General features: G+C 35.5%; 1 protein-coding gene across 1 annotated transcript in view; it reads right to left on the reverse strand.

Moving 5' to 3' along the window:
* The window catches only part of LOC138705264 (neprilysin-2-like), a 115,338-nt gene extending 101,875 nt beyond the window's left edge, over nucleotides 1-13,463 (reverse strand). The window contains exon 1 of the mRNA XM_069834098.1: nucleotides 13,307-13,463. Coding sequence (XP_069690199.1) covers nucleotides 13,307-13,329 — 23 coding nt within the window. The 5' untranslated portion in view covers nucleotides 13,330-13,463. The remainder of the gene's footprint in view (nucleotides 1-13,306) is intronic.
* Between the last annotated feature and the right edge of the window lie 5,459 nt (nucleotides 13,464-18,922).

The raw sequence follows: 18,922 nt of genomic DNA on the forward strand, positions 1-18,922 counted from the left end.
GCTGAAGAATAAGATTCTCAGCAAATATTTGTATGAAGTGAATATATATTTTTAATATTTTAACCGTTCTTTTTTGGTTTTTGATATAATTTATGTACGGTTTATTTAAATGCATTAAAAACATAGACAATGTACAATAACGACGTAAAAAGGCTGAAAAAAAGGCATTTTACCTTAAAATAGGCAACGGGAACTAAAATAGGCAAAAAAATGGCAAAATAAAAATTGGGCCTATCGTCCCCAAATGTGTGGAAACGTGCTTATCTCTAATAGGTCTTTCATACATACACTCAGTTTAAAAAAGCATTTTGCCTAACATCCGGGCTCTAATTATTAGTATAGATGTGTAATTTTACACAAGTAATGTCTTATATGCAGTTATTTTAGTTTCAGTTTTCTCAATTTTTAATATGTCCCTTTTTACAAAATGTCCCAGCATTTTAAGTAAAAATTTGGAAATGCCCCGTTCCTGAAAAAAAAAACATTCTGGAAATCCTAGAATAACTGCAACAAGAACTGAAAGAATCGAAATAGGATATCTATCCATTAAGAGGTCACAAATCTAGCCAGAATATATGTTGGGAAAATTTAAGCTGGAAACTTTAAGGGGAGAGGATGGTATTTTTGATGAAAAATGACTAAATTAAAAAAAAAATCTTTAAAATACTCTGTGACATGTGTGGATCGCCATTTTTAAACTTCCTGCATTATGGATTTTTAAATCACTCGCCCACTTTTATTGTTGTTTCCGGTAAATTAAATTTTCAAATTTTTTTTTCTTTAAAATACCCTTTGATATGTGTGGAATGCATTGCATAACATTTTGTGGGTATTTGTGTCCTTATCGGATGTTGAGACGTCATTTTTAAGCTTCCTGCGCTATGGATTTTTAAATCACACGCCCGCTTTTATCGGTTTCCAGTAACTTATTTTTTTTTGCTACATTGCCAGACAAAATGGATATAATTTCTGAACTATTAAAGATATATGCAAGAAACTTAGAACACACATTCTTTGGACTGTTAGGAAACTTTTCTCTGTAACAGAATTTTGTTAATTAATTTCATTTAAAAAATACGTCCGTTTATTTGCAAGAAAGGAAATCAGAAAATTGTTACTAAATTTTAATTGTTTCTTTACAAACGTAGGGACTAATATCAAAATTCTGTTAGACAGTTTGTAGAACATGCTTTTGCAAATACATTGCAAAAAACTGTTTGAATCTATCTTTAAAAACGGTTTAGATATATCGGTTTTAGTACAATCCTGCATTGGGTATATTTTTTTCAAATTTGGGCCCCCAAATAATTTTTTTTTTCAAAATATTTTTATTAGGTTGAGTTGCCACAGCTATGAGCTCTCTACATAAAAAAATTCATAATCTACACCAAATAGGAAAAAAGTTTCCGCCTTTTACCCCCGGGAAAGACCCGGTACTCAATTTTTATAGGAGGCTGAGTGAACCTCGGGGCCGTTCTGAAAGTTTGGCAACGAGAAAAAATCCTGTCACCACCTGGGATCGAACCCCGGACCTTCCAGTCCGTAGCCAGCTGCTCTACCAACTGAGCTACCCGGCCATAATATAAAAACAAAGAACAGATTAAAATGGAGCACGTTCTAAGCATGGAACCACATAGTCTGTAAAATTGTATCAGCTTCTTTTGTTTCTAGTGGAAGAGAAGGCCTGATGGTCTTAACTTCGCCAGAATAAATAAATATTATTATTATTATTATTATTATTATTATTATTATTATTATTATTATTATTACAATTCCGTGAAGTTAGTAATAGGTTCCGCATCGTAGCTGCGTATTCTGAGGCGCCATGCCTTGGACTGGTTCGAATCTTCGTGGGGAGAGAGACTTTCTCATGAGATTTCGGCCTGTGTACGAGACCGACGCCCACTCGGCATTGTGATGAATTTGAAGAGCTACAATACAGTTAATAGCAAAATCCGTTTCGCAAGATCATTGTGCCAACCATACGTTACACCCGTACTAATTAGGTCGTCGTCCACCAGTACTGTCATGCGGACGTGAGGCCAGCAGTCGGTTGGCAGGCCTTGGACCTTCAAAGGCTATTGCGCAACGCATTTGTTTGTTGTTGTTTGTTTATTTATTTACAGACCCACAGGAAGGAGAAAAGTGCGACGTCTAAGGAAACGCTAGAATGAAACATAAATAGTTCTTAACTTCATAATTGGAACAGGTTTTTGTCTATAGTCCGGGTCAGCTTACTTGATACCCCAAGGCCCGTAACACACTTGAAGTGTTTTCGCTAGCGAGAAATGTGTTGCGAGAAAGAAGCGAAGAGCCTTCCTCCACACACTTGGCGAGTTCTCGCTATCACAGATCACACCTCGCTATGATCATCTATGCACTGCCTTCATGCAGAAAGCATTTTTCTGATTATAGTAATGTCTCGTTAGGGGAAATATTATAGGTTATGTATTTACGTATAATGTCGTTCTTAAATATATAACCTGTAAGTATATTGTCGTACTTTACAAATTACGTACGAACGCTATGTTGAATCTGAGTATTCAGATGATGAGGAAATGGAATTACATGAACATATTTTGTTAATGAAAAGGAGAAGTAGGCCTAAAATTAAAGCCAGAAATATCTGAAAACCACACTGTATCTTATGAAAATAAGGGCGAGTTTTGGACACTGGTTTCGATTTGAACGATGATACGTTTAGGCGTTATTTCAGATTCAACGGACCACAGTTTCTTTTTTGCCATTCATGATATGATAGCGAATTCTTTGCTATATTCTGATTCAAATTACGTTATAGATACATATTTTCAAATGTTTAATTAATACTATTAAATCTCGTCAAAATAAAATATAGCCGTATTTATTTTCAGGTAATCTGATATTTGTCTCCAGATTTCTTCTTTAAGTTTCGTGTATCATATAAATAGGCCTACGGGTGACATCGTACAAGTTCGATAAGTTTCTGACTGCAATTATCAGCCATCTTTCCTCATTTTCAAATAAAAACAATACAATTCATCGCCACCTGTGATATCTTTTTCAACATTCAATCGTCATAAAGAGTATAAATGTCAAACATCTTTGATAAATGTGTCAAGAAAATTCGCAGAGCTACCGATTCCAGCGAGAAACTCGCGCGAGATTTTTGCCACGAACGAGAATCTCTTCCAGTGTGTGGACGTCCATTTGAATCCATGTTAGCAATTTTTTAATTTTCTCGCAACACATTTCTCGCTGGCGAAAACTCTGCAAGTGTGTTACGGGCCTAAGGGTGAAACCTAACCATTTTTCCCCCATTACTACATATACTAGTGGATTTTGGTGATTTTCTAGTTTGCAGGTTGAATTTTCTTTTGCCAACTTCGTTTCGAATTTCGATACTGACAAATACTACAAATCGTAGTGATTTTGTAACTAGTATGTTGGCAACTGAGGCAAATATCGACAATATTTGTCGGTACTGGAGTTCCATGAAATTGAAACTGTACTAGATTTCTGAGCCTGTTACTGGAAGCTCGTGAAATTTGAACATACTAATAAGTAACTAATTAATATCAGTATTAATATTAATGCATAATAATTATTTTATGTGTTGCATTGTGGTTATAATTCAAGACTATAGTCAAGTAAGTTCGGAGTTAGTACTAATAATTTCATGTGGTCAAACATAATACATTTTTAGGTTAGGTCTCGTGAGTCAATTGTTTAGTGAAACCAATGAATTTCGTATTAACAGACCAAATATGCCTACTTGATATATTGATTCCTTTCTCGTATAGTTTGTCTACGAAAATATGTTACAAATTATTGAGTTATTTAGAAAAACCTTCCAGCATAAAGTATGGTAAGTAAATAAGTCATTTAGGGCCGTATTCATAGACATTCTTAGCGCGGGCTTCCGGTGGATGATCAGCGTTTTTCGTGTTTATAAACCAGTGTTAACGATAGGATATGATTTGAATTCTGTACAAGTAATCAGTGGATAGCCGGGGCTAGCTTAGTACGCTCGTAGCGCGTGCTGCGAAATGTCTATGAATAGCACCCTAAGTACGAAGGATCGTGTGATATCTGGTAACAGTTGGCGACACTGACAAGACGGCAATATTTGGTGTTTAAGAACTGTTCTTATGTGACCCTCACTATAATTGCGATAATTATGATGGTGATGTTGATGATGTTTATTTTCTACTACATAAACTGATCAGAGATGATGAGCTCATAATATGACAGTAATGGCCAAATACTGGATTGAAAATGTGGAAGTTTATTTATGTATTTATGTCTGTCGAACTTCCACTGGGTTCACAACAAATCTCACGGGGCCTACCCGGAATCGAATTCCCATACTTTTAGTTAGAAGCCGTGAGCTAGCTAGCTAGCTATGGGTCCCTTTGAAGCGGAGTAGGAATATCTTATTTCGATCTTCGAAATCTTCATTATTCCTTCATCTTGTCGACACTGAAAAGACGCTTGACCTGGAAGCATCGTTACGGAAATACTGGACGAATTTGGGTTATGTAACACAGGGCCGGTTCCTTGACTGTATTACTAGCAGAAACATTGAGGTAGTCCTTGACGTGACTGATCAAAGAATTGAGGCGTGGCGTGGCAAGCTTTTTCTGAGAGAAAGAAATATTCACTGATTAACGTTATAACTTCTTACTGTGTTAGTATTACAAAAATTACCTGGCTAACTAGTTTCCACGTGGAGCTTCGGACAATGATGATCGACGGACACGACATCGAAACTAGTCAGCCAGGTATTTTTTTTAACGTTAATCAGTGATTATACAAGTGTTAAAAGAGTGTATCCAACAACGAAGAAATATTAATTTTATACTACGAAATATGAGAAAAACATATTGCAATTCATTTGTTAAAGGTAAAAGAGAAGTTTATTTGTTAAAGGTAAAAGAGAAGATGGAAACGATACGATAAAAGAACTTAAATGGGAAATTTTGGAAAACAGACTTAGGAAAACTAGAATAACATCATTGTAAAGAGCACATCTAGGTCAGAAAGCATGGGCAGACATAACGGCTGTTAGAAAAGCCAACGTACTATGGTAGGAACGATCATGATTTTAAAATCAAATGTAGGTAAATTCTCATTTTTAAATATAACTATAAATGATTGGAATGACCTACCTGCAGCGGTCTTTGAGGGCTGTCCTTCCTTAAGGAGATTCAAGAATAATTTAAAAAGATGTGTATAAAGTGCAAATTAAAATGAAGGTGACATTTAACATTTAATTTTTTAATGTGACATGTATTTATTTAGCCTGACGAGTTACTTCCTTGGTTCGAATTGTAAATTATTTAAAAATAGCGTGTAAGAGGGCCTTAGACTAGAAATGTTTAGTTTAAATGTAGTTCTGTTTATAAGTATGCATAAGGGTATAATTATTTGACTTATTTGAACTGTTGTATCAGTGAAGCGAGGTGAGTCAGTGAAGTTATGGTTTTACAGTGCAGTGAATAGTTCCGATCAGGGATAATTTATAGCGTCAATGAAATGTGTTCTATAGTGTCAGTGAAATGTGTGCTAAAGTGTCAGTGAAATGCGTCATAGTGCCACTACAGTGAGTGAGATGAGAGTAAAGTGAAAGACTATTGAAACTTATGTAGGACCTATACATAATTATGTAGGTTGTATTGTAAAATTAGGTATTTTATCTATGTGTTATTATTATTATTATTATTATTATTATTATTATTATTATTATTATTATTATTATTATTATTATTATTATTATTATTGTGTTAAATTGTATGTGTATTGTAAAATTGTATTGTGTATTGTAAATTTTATTGTGTATTGTTTATATTGTGTATACCACTGCCACCGGGTGCTTGCCCACTTGCAGTGTAAATAAATACATACATACATACAATGTGGAAAAAGACAAAACGTATGTTGTTAACGAATGTGAAATACAAACAAAAATATGAATCCCTAAATGGAATATATAAAATATGAGGATTTTACAATTTGTTTGTGTAAACAATTTTTGGTTTTCAACAACGATTTAATACATCTTGATTACACAACTTTTAAAACTGTATCACTTCGGAATATGTATGATAAGAACTTTCTTGTGTTAAATTTTAACGTACCTTGTTAACATGTTTCGACCTATTTTGGGTCATCTTCAGAACTGGTCGTTGTTGGTCTTGGCGCCTCTTGTTTCCTGTGAGGGTGCGTTCGTATTGTAGAGTCAAAGAGTGTATGTATTTTGAAATTGAGTTGTATGTTGAGAATTTCGTTGGGGTGTGTTTTCGTGTGCCTGCATATTTCATGTTGTTCTAGTGTGTTGAGTTTCTGGCTTTTTGGTTGGATGTGCAGTATTTCCATGTCTGTGTTGATGTCTCTGTAGGTATAGTTGGCCATAACAAAATTACAAAACACCTCCACATATGCAGAACACATCACAAATGCCAACCACACCTACAGAGACATCAACACAGACATGGAAATACTGCACATCCAACCAAAAAGCCAGAAACTCAACACACTAGAACAATATGAAATATACAGACACACGAAAACACACCCCAACGATATTCTGAACACACAACTCAATTTCAAAACACACACACTCTTTGACTCTACAATACGAACGCACCCTCACAGGAAACAAGAGGCGCCAAGACCAACAACGACCAGTTCTGAAGATGACCCAAAATAGGTCGAAACATGTTAACAAGGTACGTTAAAATTTAACACAAAGTTCTTATCATACATATTCCGAAACGATTTAATATTTCATTTCTCTCACGTTTCGGTCCTTTGCGAATTTGACATTATGTTGCAGCTGCAAAAACGGTGGGATGACGCGGAAATGTTAAAGAGTGTAGAAATTTCTCTGCTTTTACTAACATCAAGTTAGAAGTTACAAATATTCTGATACGTTTTCTATCTAAAGGTTACTGATATGATATTTTAGTCCCTAGCAGTGATTATTTTTAGAAGATATCGGGATTTTCAACCGCGTGTTAAGACGTTAAATCTTAATTCACAATTGGAAAACCCAAAATCTCTTTAAGAATTCTGAAATCGGTACATTGGTTAAAGAGACGACCACCTTTAGGAAACACATTTTTTGTCAAGTTATATATTACACCAGTTTCACACGTTGTGTAGTTCGTGCGAAGATAAAAATCAATCGGCTTTCACTCACTTTATTTATGTGACGACTATCCTAGCCGATAAATCGAGAGTGTTGGTGAAAATTGTAAACATTTGCTGCCTTGCCTTAGAAAACCTACAGAACAAACATCTTGTGAATACCATACAACGTAAGTCTGTCACATTATTTTCTGCATCTTTATTATTAGAAGGAATGATAATGATGAAGAAGAGAAACAAAGGAGGAAAAATAAGTAAAAAATACGCGCGTTCTTACGCTCATGCACAGGAAGAATAAAAAAATAGAATGTGTTAAAAGGTTGTTTTGAATTTTAAGGCAAAATAAAATGATAATGGGAACATCTTAATAAAATCTGAACCAAATCCATCTTTATGCACAATAAATCATGCCACAAATAAAATACTGAAAGCCGGTGTTTTAGTTGTTACTTATATATATACGGCTGAATCTAAGTAATGTCATTAATTTCAGGGGGTTATTCTTTGAGATATTTCAAACAAAAAGTATAGTACAATTTTACTCGTTTTTTCTTCCTTTTCCTTTATTAAACATTTCATAGAGTGTTTTGCGAAAACCATTGATTTAATTCCCAATATGCTCAGTCAATTTAGGAAGCAGTGTATTATGATAATAAATTATTGAAAGAATTTTAGCCTTGTCCTTTAGATGTGCAGAAATTTGATCCGAACAAATGTAGTAACAATTTAAAATTCTTTTCAAAACGAAAAGTTACATTTGTTCAGATACAATTTCTGCGTATTTAAAGGACAAAATTAAAATTCTTTCAATCATTTATTATCATAATACACTGCTCTCTTAAACTGATTGAGCATATTGAAATTTAAATCAATAACTTTCCCAAAAAAAAACGCTATTAAATGTTTCGTATACAAGAATATTTATCTCGAAAAAGAACCAAAAACGAGCAAAACTATATTGAACTATTTAATTTCAAATATCTCGAAGAATAATCCCCTGGAACTAATGATATTACTTACGATTCACTCCGTACAGAGTAATTAACGAAGTTATCCAGCGTGTGCCTACGGTATGAGGACAGTAACGAAACAGCGATAAGTTTATTTTCTCTGCACAAACCAAAATACTTACTTACTGGCTTTTAAGGAACCCGGAGGTTCATTGCCGCCCTCACATAAGCCCGCCATTGGTCCTTATCCTGAGCAAGATTAATCCAGTCTCTATCATCATATCCCACCTCCCTCAAATCCATTTTAATATTATCCTCCCATCTACGTCTCGGCCTCCCTAAAGGTCTATTTCCCTCCGGCCTCCCAACTAACACTCTATATGCATTTCTGGATTCGCCCATACGTGCTACATGCCCTGCCCATCTCAAACGTCTGGATTTAATGTTCCTAATTATGTCAGGTGAAGAATACAATGCGTGCAGTTCTGTGTTGTGTAACTTTCTCCATTCTCCTGTAACTTCATCTCTCTTAGCCCCAAATATTTTTCTAAGAACCTTATTCTCAAACACCCTTAACCTATGTTCCTCTCCCAAAGTGAGAGTCCAAGTTTCACAACCATACAGAACAACCGGTAATATAACTGTTTTATAAATTCTAACTTTCACATTTTTTGACAGCAGACTGGATGATAAAAGCTTCTCAACCGAATAATAACAGGCATTTCCCATATTTATTCTGTGTTTAATTTCCTCCCGAGTATCATTTATATTTGTTACTGTTGCTCCCAGGTATTTGAATTTTTCCACCTCTTCAAAGGATAAATTTCCTAATTTTATATTTCCATTTCGTACAATATTCTGGTCACGAGACATAGTCATAAACCAAAATATTATGAAAAAAAAAAAAAAAAAAAAAAAAAGACACCGAGAATGAACTTCGGTTTTCTTGGAAAGAGATTTCAACTGAAAAAGAAAAAACTGTGAATGTATGCTTGTCTAACTATAAACCCAATGTGTCATACGGCATTGAATATATTCCACCTTCAAAGGCTAATTAATATGATTGACGTCTACCGTAACAGGTTTTCCTACCCGCTCAAACACTATTAAATAAAAAGATAAATCTACAGAAAAAAAAAACTGAAATTTTAGAAGTGAGTTGTTGGAAAAATTATGGAATGAGAACCATAGAAGAAATCTAAATTTCCGAGAAAAACTTTCTACTTCGTCCATCACATACTATCTGAAGCAATTTGAACATACATAGGTCCTTTAGGTGAACAGTCGTCAACTCATCAGCTGACAGTATCTGTGTTAAATCTTGCAGTTTTGTACCTTTGCTAATTCCGGGTCTTCTAATGAAAAGAGATTTTGTTCGGTGTTTATTCATTACTGAATCGTTATGTTGTAAGAAAGCGCGCTTGGTTCGTTGTTGAATATTATGAGAATAATAATATACGTTACAAGAGCGGTATGTTGACGTTTTCATGGTCGAGGAAAAGATTGAAAAAGCGAAACGTAGTTGAGCTTTTTTAATTTCCGAGAACATGAAAACAAACATACCGCTCGTGTATCGTACATTATTTTGCGCGAAGATCGTTTATTACATACCTAAAGGACGAATTTCTAATTAGTTGCAATGAAATCTCCATGTTGGTTTCTGTTTAATGACGGCAACTTCGGAACAACAAAATATCTTTCTTCGACATTGTTGCTATAAAATGTTTTCTGTGTTTACTATACTCCAGCAGGCCGTGATATACGTGTCTTTTTTTTTTCCCCCAGTCTATAAATGCGAACTTAAAACAAACGGTAAGGTTATGTAATGATTTATTTTTCATTTTAATATTTTAACAATATTATTTATATAACATATTGCAGTAATAACATCGGTATCTGGAATCTTGTTCATTTTTTCACGGCTTCCTTAATGTTACTTGTATCAGGAATGCAATAAGTTTCGTGGAGTAGTAAACTTTACTTAATTTTTGCAAATATTTAAAAACAATAATTAACATTGCAATTTAGGTGAAATTGCAGTGGTAAGTTTCCAATTTATAATTATTACTATGTTAAACGTCTCTAAAAATAATATGCTAAAAGCCTAAAGCAGTAAAATGAATGTCTCGCTTAAGCGGTAAGAAGAGGGAAATTGTTATGTGTGTTACGTTGGGAATACTGAATGTGGTATTTCACACTTACCGCGTATTGGTACTGTGCGGAAAACAAGCAAATACGCACGATCTCGCACAAAATACATTTCGAAGATGATTTATTGGCGAAGGAAATATTGCATTAAGGAGATAATTTATTGTTGAACACTGTAAAAAAAAAAAACACACTTCGAATGTGATGTTTCGTTGAATATTATAAAAAAATACGGCTTTTGGAACGTAATTTACTGTTTAAGGACACGGGATAACTAGAGCACGCCTTCCTGTGTTTATAACTCAGAAAAAAGTTAGAACATTTTCGTATTTTTAATACTACTGAAGGTAACTGAATGACACTTTGCTACATTATAAAGTAATCTGAGAATTATTTAATTCATATATTAGACAAATATTTATTATTTTATGGAAAATATTTTTTCAAAGGCTGTATTCTGATTTTTTTAAAATGTTTTCACTTATTTAGATAGGCCTACCCTTTTCTCAGGAACAATTTCATACACATTAATTAAACTTTTACTTCTACAATTTATAGATAAAATTATGTATAAATTAGTTTTAGTTTTTTTATTTTTAAAGTATTATTATTGTTACAAAACGTTAACGAACTTCTGAGCAAGATATTATTTTTTTTCTTCAACTAATGCATTTATTTGCTAAACTTTCAGGTGGAAATTTTCAGAAATGTTTACGAAAAAAATAAACATTTTACATACAGATGGAACAGTATCTCAGCAAAACGCACCTAAATTAGTGAAAATAAAAAGAGAATGGAGTCTCTGAAAAAATGTTTTCATAAATAAATTCGCGCAAAATTTTAGTGTACTATATGCATTAAATGGCTTCATATTGTGAAAAAAAGAGGCTGCAATATTTTATAATTTTAGTTCTTGAAGCATGCCTCTTTGTATTCATTTTCCTTCAGGAAACAAGTTATGTGCAAATTAAATTATTGTTACATGAAAAGACATTTAAAAACTTATGTATTCTTGAATTTTTACATGAACACAGCTTCAAAAGTGATGTATTTTTAACGATATAAAACACGATTTCAGGAAGTAATCTATTGTTGAAGGAAATACGGTATTAGGAAGGTGATGCACGCATTTTAGAGGTGTTATTGTTGGCACTGCGTTAGAAATGTGGTACAGGTATTGTCGATTGTTAAAAAAATTAGAATATTTAAAAAAATATATCATAGAAAAATATTTGTAATGTAATGTATTGTTGAAGGAGAAACAGCGTTCAGAAGGTGAATTGCAGTTGAACCGTTACGTGAGAACACGACAATTTGAAAAGTGATGTATTGCTGAACATTTAAAATGCGGACAATTGTTATGATCATAAGAAATCTCTCGTTATTTTTAAACGCATACTGTATAATGAAATATGACCGTACTAAGGAACTCTATTGTGGAACTGTTACAAGAAAACACATTTCGAAGATAAGCTGTTGTTGAAAGTTACAAGTAAACACAACTTACGTTTCAAAGGAAATCTATTAAAAGGTGGAAACTGCACTTTTCTTGTAACAGTTATGTAAAGAAACAATCCAAACCAAATCTCTCCTCACTGATGTCACATTGCTTCTTTCCATCTTTTAACCATTCTATTTATTTTGTTATTTAAGACTAAGGCTATTCCATGGCGTATGTATAATGAAATGATCACAATGTGGAGCCGTCATCTAAAACCTAGAAAAAAACATGAAGAGTCCAATGCAAGAATGATGGATGTCATTTGGAATACATAGTCCAATGCAAGAATGATGGATGTCATTTGGAATACATTTTGCAGGAGAAGCAATTGAAAGTTTGAAATGCTTAGCGCTCAAAGCTTAACTGTGATTTTCAGATCATTACTGGACAATGACTATCAGTGTTAATGCCATATAACTCTCTATGCACATTCTATATGAAGGGTACACGGGAAAAACGATCAGGGCCCATCAAAAATTGAAATTGAGTTACAGAGGTGTGAAAATTATTAGAATAATCTTAATTTTAATAGTTCCTTCACAAATATTAATTGAATTGATGAATATTGGTATATATTACTATACTGATGTAGGATATATTTACTACTAACAATGCCGGAAAGCATTGTTGTACATTGGTATTTTTCTTATTTTACAATTGTTATGGGAATTCAGAAATTATTATATTATGTTGGCGGAATTGGAAACATAAAAAATTAATTAAAAAATGCTTTAAACAAATTGTTCGTTGCGTTTACATTGTTGTGAAGGTTAAAATGAACGTATACATCTGTTTTGTGCATATAATTTTTTATGTTTCCAATTCCGCCAACATAATATAATAATTTCTGAATTCCCATAACAATTGTAAAATAAGAAAAATACCAATGTACAACAATGCTTTCCGGCATTGTTAGTAGTAAATATATCCTACATCAGTATAGTAATATATACCAATATTCATCAGTTCAATTAATATTTGTGAAGGAACTATTAAAATTAAGATTATTCTAATAATTTTCACACCTCTGTAATAATGCCATCTTATAGTGGAAAGGAAGTACTATCATGTGGTCTAGCTAGTAATAAGAAATAATCGTTCTCGACATTCCACTACGTCAATTTTTATTAAATACACACATAACAAAATATTAAGTGCTTTCTAAAATGGACCTTGATCGTTATTCCCGTGTATCCTTCATATGTCTTAAGCTATGTATTGACGGTCTTGCTTCATTTCGACAAAAAAAGTGACATCCATCATTCTTGCAGTGGACTCTTCATATGACATAAGTAAAAAAAATACCGTAAGAAGAACATAAATTTACACGACGGTCGAAACGAAGATCAGAGAAACGTCAAAGGGTCACCACACAGAAACTAAGAAAATAATATAACGGCGTTGAAACACTTCACGTCACGTCTGCCCTTTCCGAGTTCGATACCCGAAAAATTCAACACTTGCACTACAGCTCCGGGATCCGGAACTCTGTTGCTAAGACACACCCTGTATAAGTGAAAGCCGAGTATTTCTGAAAGTCTCCGCGACTTCCTGATTTGCATGCACCTCCACTTACTTGATGACGGTCTGCTTGGTCATGTTGTCGCTGAGGCTGCTGGACGCGAACTGAGAGCTGCGGGCCTCTGCCTGAGCTTTACGTGAGCTGCTCCGCGCCGGCCGTGCCAGGCAAGGGGTGCACAACCTCGCACCACGCAACACCTGTGTGCAACAACCCCTACATTCTACTAGTACCAAAGGCGGTACGCTCTAGCAGGATAGAATGCGTTACATTTGCGAAAGACCTTGACGATGGAGGAGAGTGATAGATAAACACGCATACAGATAGACAGACAGACAAGTAGTTCTCTGTCTGTCTGTCTGTCTATCTGTCCGCACGCTTGTCTGTCTGTCTACCTATCTGTCTGCGTGTCTGTTTACCATCAGAATTGAATTTTTTCACATGGTACCAATTTCGCAATTAGTTACCTGTATAAGAAAAACATACTTTGTGCGCATTTACCTCCTGTCTATCGAACTTAATTTTGATGTAGGTGATGAATAAGCGTTAACTAGTCTACAGCCCACTCATTTCTTTCACGTACCTTAAACTTAGGACACAGGGCTTCCTGTTTCATTTACCTTCTGAGCGAAGCCATGCTGAAGGTTTTTATCTCCTTCATCCAAGTTTGAACCTGCGAACTTTGCACTCATTTGTAATCACTAAGACTAGGATTTGTATGTGTTCTTTCCCTTTGCATATACATAACTAAAAATGATAAATGTTCACGAATTAGAACATTACCCACCATATATGAAAATTTATCATTACATATTTTTACATATTTGATAATAATTACATATGTTTTATATATTTCTACTTTCTTTTATGTAAAACTACATATCCTGTCTCTTAATTAAAAAATCGTAAGTGGAAAATAATTTAAAACAGTCTGTATGACAATATTTGTTCACATTAGAAACTCTGGTACCTGACACTGAAACGGATTTCCCAAGCTATTCAAAAGTTGCTGAGAAAGGGTCAGGGTCCAGTCACTCAATACTGTAAATAAAGATAGATACACGGCTGGTTTTCCAGCATTCCAAAAAATTGTAAAGGCATTAGTGGAGAAAAGAGTATGGGAATACACCTCACACCCTGGTTTTTTCCTTCACACTTTGCGTTACTGTAGGAAGCTCATCCACCCTAGGTTATTTCAGTTGTCCAGTGAGTGCCTGAGGGACTCCTTTTCTACCTATTGTTCAGAAAGAGCGTTGCTATATTTCCTCCTACCCCACAAAGAAAAAGTGCACCTCACAATATTTATTCTTGAATTCGTACATTAGTATTGTTTTGGCAACCACAGCGTTTCATTGCATTTCACATATGATGGCGCCTCCTGTAGCGTCAAATTTATCATCGAAGTTAAAAGTCTTCGCGCTAGGAGTTGGCGCGGGGAGTAGATAGGCGGGACGGGGGAACTTTACGCTACACTCTGACCTGAAAACTTCGTCCACTTACTTGGCTACAACGGAGTCAGACATAAAAGATTCCGCATCTTCGGTGCTGTCGCTATGACTATCATTATCACATTTTTTCAAAATTTCTGGAGTATGATCTGTCCATGATAATCGTCTGTTTATGTTCCAGCCGTGTATATTAATTCGAATCTCTCAACAAAGCCATTAGCCCCACCGCCCCCATCCTGATGGACAACAATGAGTGTTCTGGACACATTTACGGTAGTCAAAACTCCCGTAACATTTTTATCCTGCCAGCACTTGGGAAACGTTAAATTGGTAGGCCCATCTATCCGCATTTCGTCCAGATACAAAATCGGTTTTTCCACTTTCCTAAGCTTTCTTATTTGCTGTAGATATCTTCACGTATTCTAATTTACAGCGTTTTCCTAATTTTTTTTTTTTTTTTTTTTTTTTTGGCTCACTTCTTGCACCTGAAATCCTTTTTCTTCAGTATTCGTCTTAATGTTGTCTTTTATTTCAAATCAATTTTCTCTTGTAAAAGACGTTTGTTGCAGCTTGGTACTATTTTTTAACTTGTTATTTAACGACCTGTAATAACTACTAGCTTCTTCAGTGTCGATTGAATTGATGATGGCGAGATGGTATTTGGCGAAATGAAACCAAGGATTCGCTATGGATTACCTGACATTTGCCTACCGCTTGGGAAAACCTCGGAAAAAACCCAACCAGGTAGTCAGCGCAAACGGGAATCGAACTCACTCCCGAGCACAACTGAAGATCAGAAGGCAAACGCGCTACATCCTGAGCTACGCCGGTGGCCCTCTTTCTTTTTCAAATAAAAATTCTCAATTATATCTTTTTTGTCAATCTCCCGTCGAAGTTATCTACATTTGCGTTTCGGTAGTCTGGACGTTTACATTTTTTTCTCCCTCAGGTGTCGACAACGCACTTTCTTCTGTGCAGTCTTTCATTTCATTCCTTATACGCTGTATTGTTCTTGTGGATAGATTAGAGTACTTTTCTACCTTTGCTGTAGGTTTCGTAAGAGGAATGCAAAGGCACTGTTGTTCTTTTTCTTCATCACAGAATTATTTTGCACTTCTAATAATATTCCTTTCTTCGCTATAGATTGTCAATCCTTGTTTCCTCTTTGTCGACATATTTACAATAAACAAAAGACTGCTATAAACCTAAATAACAGTATACAATAACATAAATTCTATTAACTATATTATTATCAACACTATTAACACGAAAAGCAAAGGATAACTAAAGCAATACAAGATTTGTGGTATACTGGTATACTGTCTTGTTGAAACTAATAAAACACTACAGTAAAAACCCCACTATTATTTTCACAAAGTCTCAAAGACTCATAGACACGTGCAGTAGATGTTCGTGAAACAGGAATATTGCAGTGAACAGCGCGGTGCGCATGCGCGACTGTTTCCCCTCCGCCCCGTCTAAGTACTTCAGCCGCCTTCTCCTGGCGTGACAACAGTAATTTCGCATTAGTTACTTGTGTAAGGAAAACATACTTTGTGCGCATTTACCTCCTATCTAATTTTGATGTAGGTGATGAACATGCTTCGAGACTTCGGACCCGATAGAGCAGTTCAGTGGGAAATCCGCATAACGGCGTACTGAGTATAGTGGTAAAGCATACAGTGGGTGGGGGTACTGTAGAATGAATGCCAACAAATACGCAAAGGAAAACGCTCTGGATTTGAAGGTTCTGATGAATAATTTGGTTTTCATACAAACCTATTTTCAAACTGTGTCTGAAACTATTACACGGTTAGAAAAGTCAGAGCAAGAGATGCCGGAAGCCCTCAAATTAGTTGAGGAAATGACACAGAGAATTAATGAGACACCAAGTACACCGGTTACTGAACGTGTAAAACAGAAATGGAAATCAATTTTATGTAAAAATAACAGATATGGATCACTGTGTAATATAAACAGCAAATTAGTGGACATAGTCACCCGAGAATGAAGGACAGTCTCTCAGAGACTGCAATGATGTTAGATTTTTTCGTTTTGCTCCTATAAAGTCATGCGACGTAGAGCGCAGCTTTTCACAGGACAAACTGTGTTTGGTAGACAACTGAAAAAGATTTACGTTTTTGACACTGAAAATGTATCTTGTAGTACATTGCAATTCGGTACTGTAACTGCACTTCCTAAAGACGACCAATAGGGTAAATGAAGAAATTAAAATTCATACATGTTTATTTCCACCATTAACACTGTGTATAATTAAACACAAATGCTTATAAAAGGCAGGAGAATAAATGCTTTTCACATTCTTTCGACATTGTCATTGTGTAATGTATATTTACTTTCAGAATGTACATACTGTATGTGTGTGTTTCCCCATACTACCATACTCTATTCTAAATAACAACGTTGTTACCTGAACACATCTCTACCTTTCACTACCTGCAGCGAGTCAACAACCTATAGTACATGCACAGTAAATTTATTGTATCGGGTCCAAAGTCTCGAAGCCTGGTGATGAATAAAGCGTTAAATTGTCGACAGCTCATTCATTTCTTTCACGTATCTTTACCTTCCGTACAAACTTTCAGGGATGATGGGGAAGGGCACATGTATCAATTTGAGATAAGGAACCCTGGTCCGGAAATGACCGAGCCGAAAGTTACAAGCAAAAATAGTTGTGTGTAAATGGAATAATTTTATTCCTCTGTACAACTTATTTATGTGTATTTATCTGTACATCTTACACATACTGTATTCATCTGACGTTGTTTACGTTGTCTACTTACAGTATTCCATTCAGTGCGCTGTCTGAGGGGTAGGGACAGGAAACTACACTAAAGCAATGCAGATAGCGTAATGTGTAACGGACATGGTCGGTCCTGATATGCACGTCTGTAGACAGAAGTGTATGTGTACAAGTTGCAGTGTCCAGTCGATCAATCCTGGTGAAATGGAGGAGTACACGAGAGCGGAATATTTTTTTTTGTAGTACGTTATTTTACGACGCTTTATCAACATCTGAGGTTATTTAGCGTCCGAATGAGATGAAGGTGATAATGCCGGTGAAATGAGTCCGGGGTCCAGCATCGAAAGTTACCCAGCATCTTCTCATATTGGGTTGAGGGAAACCCCGGAAAAAACCTCAACCAGGTAACTTTTCCCGACCGGGAATCGAACCCGGGCCACCTGGTTTAGTGGCCAGACGCGCTGTTACTCCACAGGTGTGGACGAGAGAGCGGAATATGCAGACCTGATTTTCGAATATGGATGAGCCAATGGGAACAGTACACAAACTCACAGATTGTATCGGGATCAAGCAGGGGCGATTTCTCAGGGCATGCTAGGCTTGCTGCGCAAGCCCAATATTTTCGTAGAATGTGTATTTCTCAAAATGGGATTACGTACATTAAAGTTTCTTTTGATTTTTGTAATAATGTCCAGGCATAATACCATCCGCAGGTTGCACACCGCAAGATCGCAACGCTTGCTCGTTTCTCGGAGCTACAGGAAAGACGTAGAAACAGCGAGAATATGATGCGCGCGCAAGTGCCTTCCTCCTAGAACGTCTCAGTCGCACTTGCTTCTGTTATATGCTGTATGAAGCTCTGGTCCGAGAGCTACACCAAACTATTTAACGTTACACAGATAGCAGCAGTGTTGCCAATTCAGCGGTTTTCCCGCTAGATCTAGCGTTTTTCGGCGTTAGTTTAGCGGGTAAAATTTATGAAACTTGTATTGCTGATCTAGGGATTTAGCGGGTATTTTTAGCACTCACAGCGGCAAAATAATATAATTTTACATTGACAATATAGCAATTTAGCGGTTTCTGCAAGGCTTCACAGCGGATGTTTAAGAATCGAGTTGGCAACACTGATTGGCAGCAGTTTTTACCAGTGAATGTACTGTGATTTGCGAGTGTAATGTAATTTTATGAGCGGAATGCATATGTTAGCTGCTGCATGTATTATTAGTTCTTAAACGTTAATTTGAAGTGTTGCAATGAGTTCGGAATTGTGTGTTATTGAAATTTCATTATTAAATCCATTTTCCCGGAGGACTATTCAAGAGAAGACCGACATTATAAAGAACGGCAGACCACAAAAAACTCCCAGATTTAAAAAGACAGCATAAGGAGAAAACTAGAGAATATGTGCGCTCGTTCAGTACATCTCAATACAACAATACGCATTGGTTGGCAGGATCGAAA

Source organism: Periplaneta americana, chromosome 8 (assembly GCF_040183065.1).
Source record: "Periplaneta americana isolate PAMFEO1 chromosome 8, P.americana_PAMFEO1_priV1, whole genome shotgun sequence".
Lineage (NCBI taxonomy): Eukaryota > Metazoa > Arthropoda > Insecta > Blattodea > Blattidae > Periplaneta > Periplaneta americana.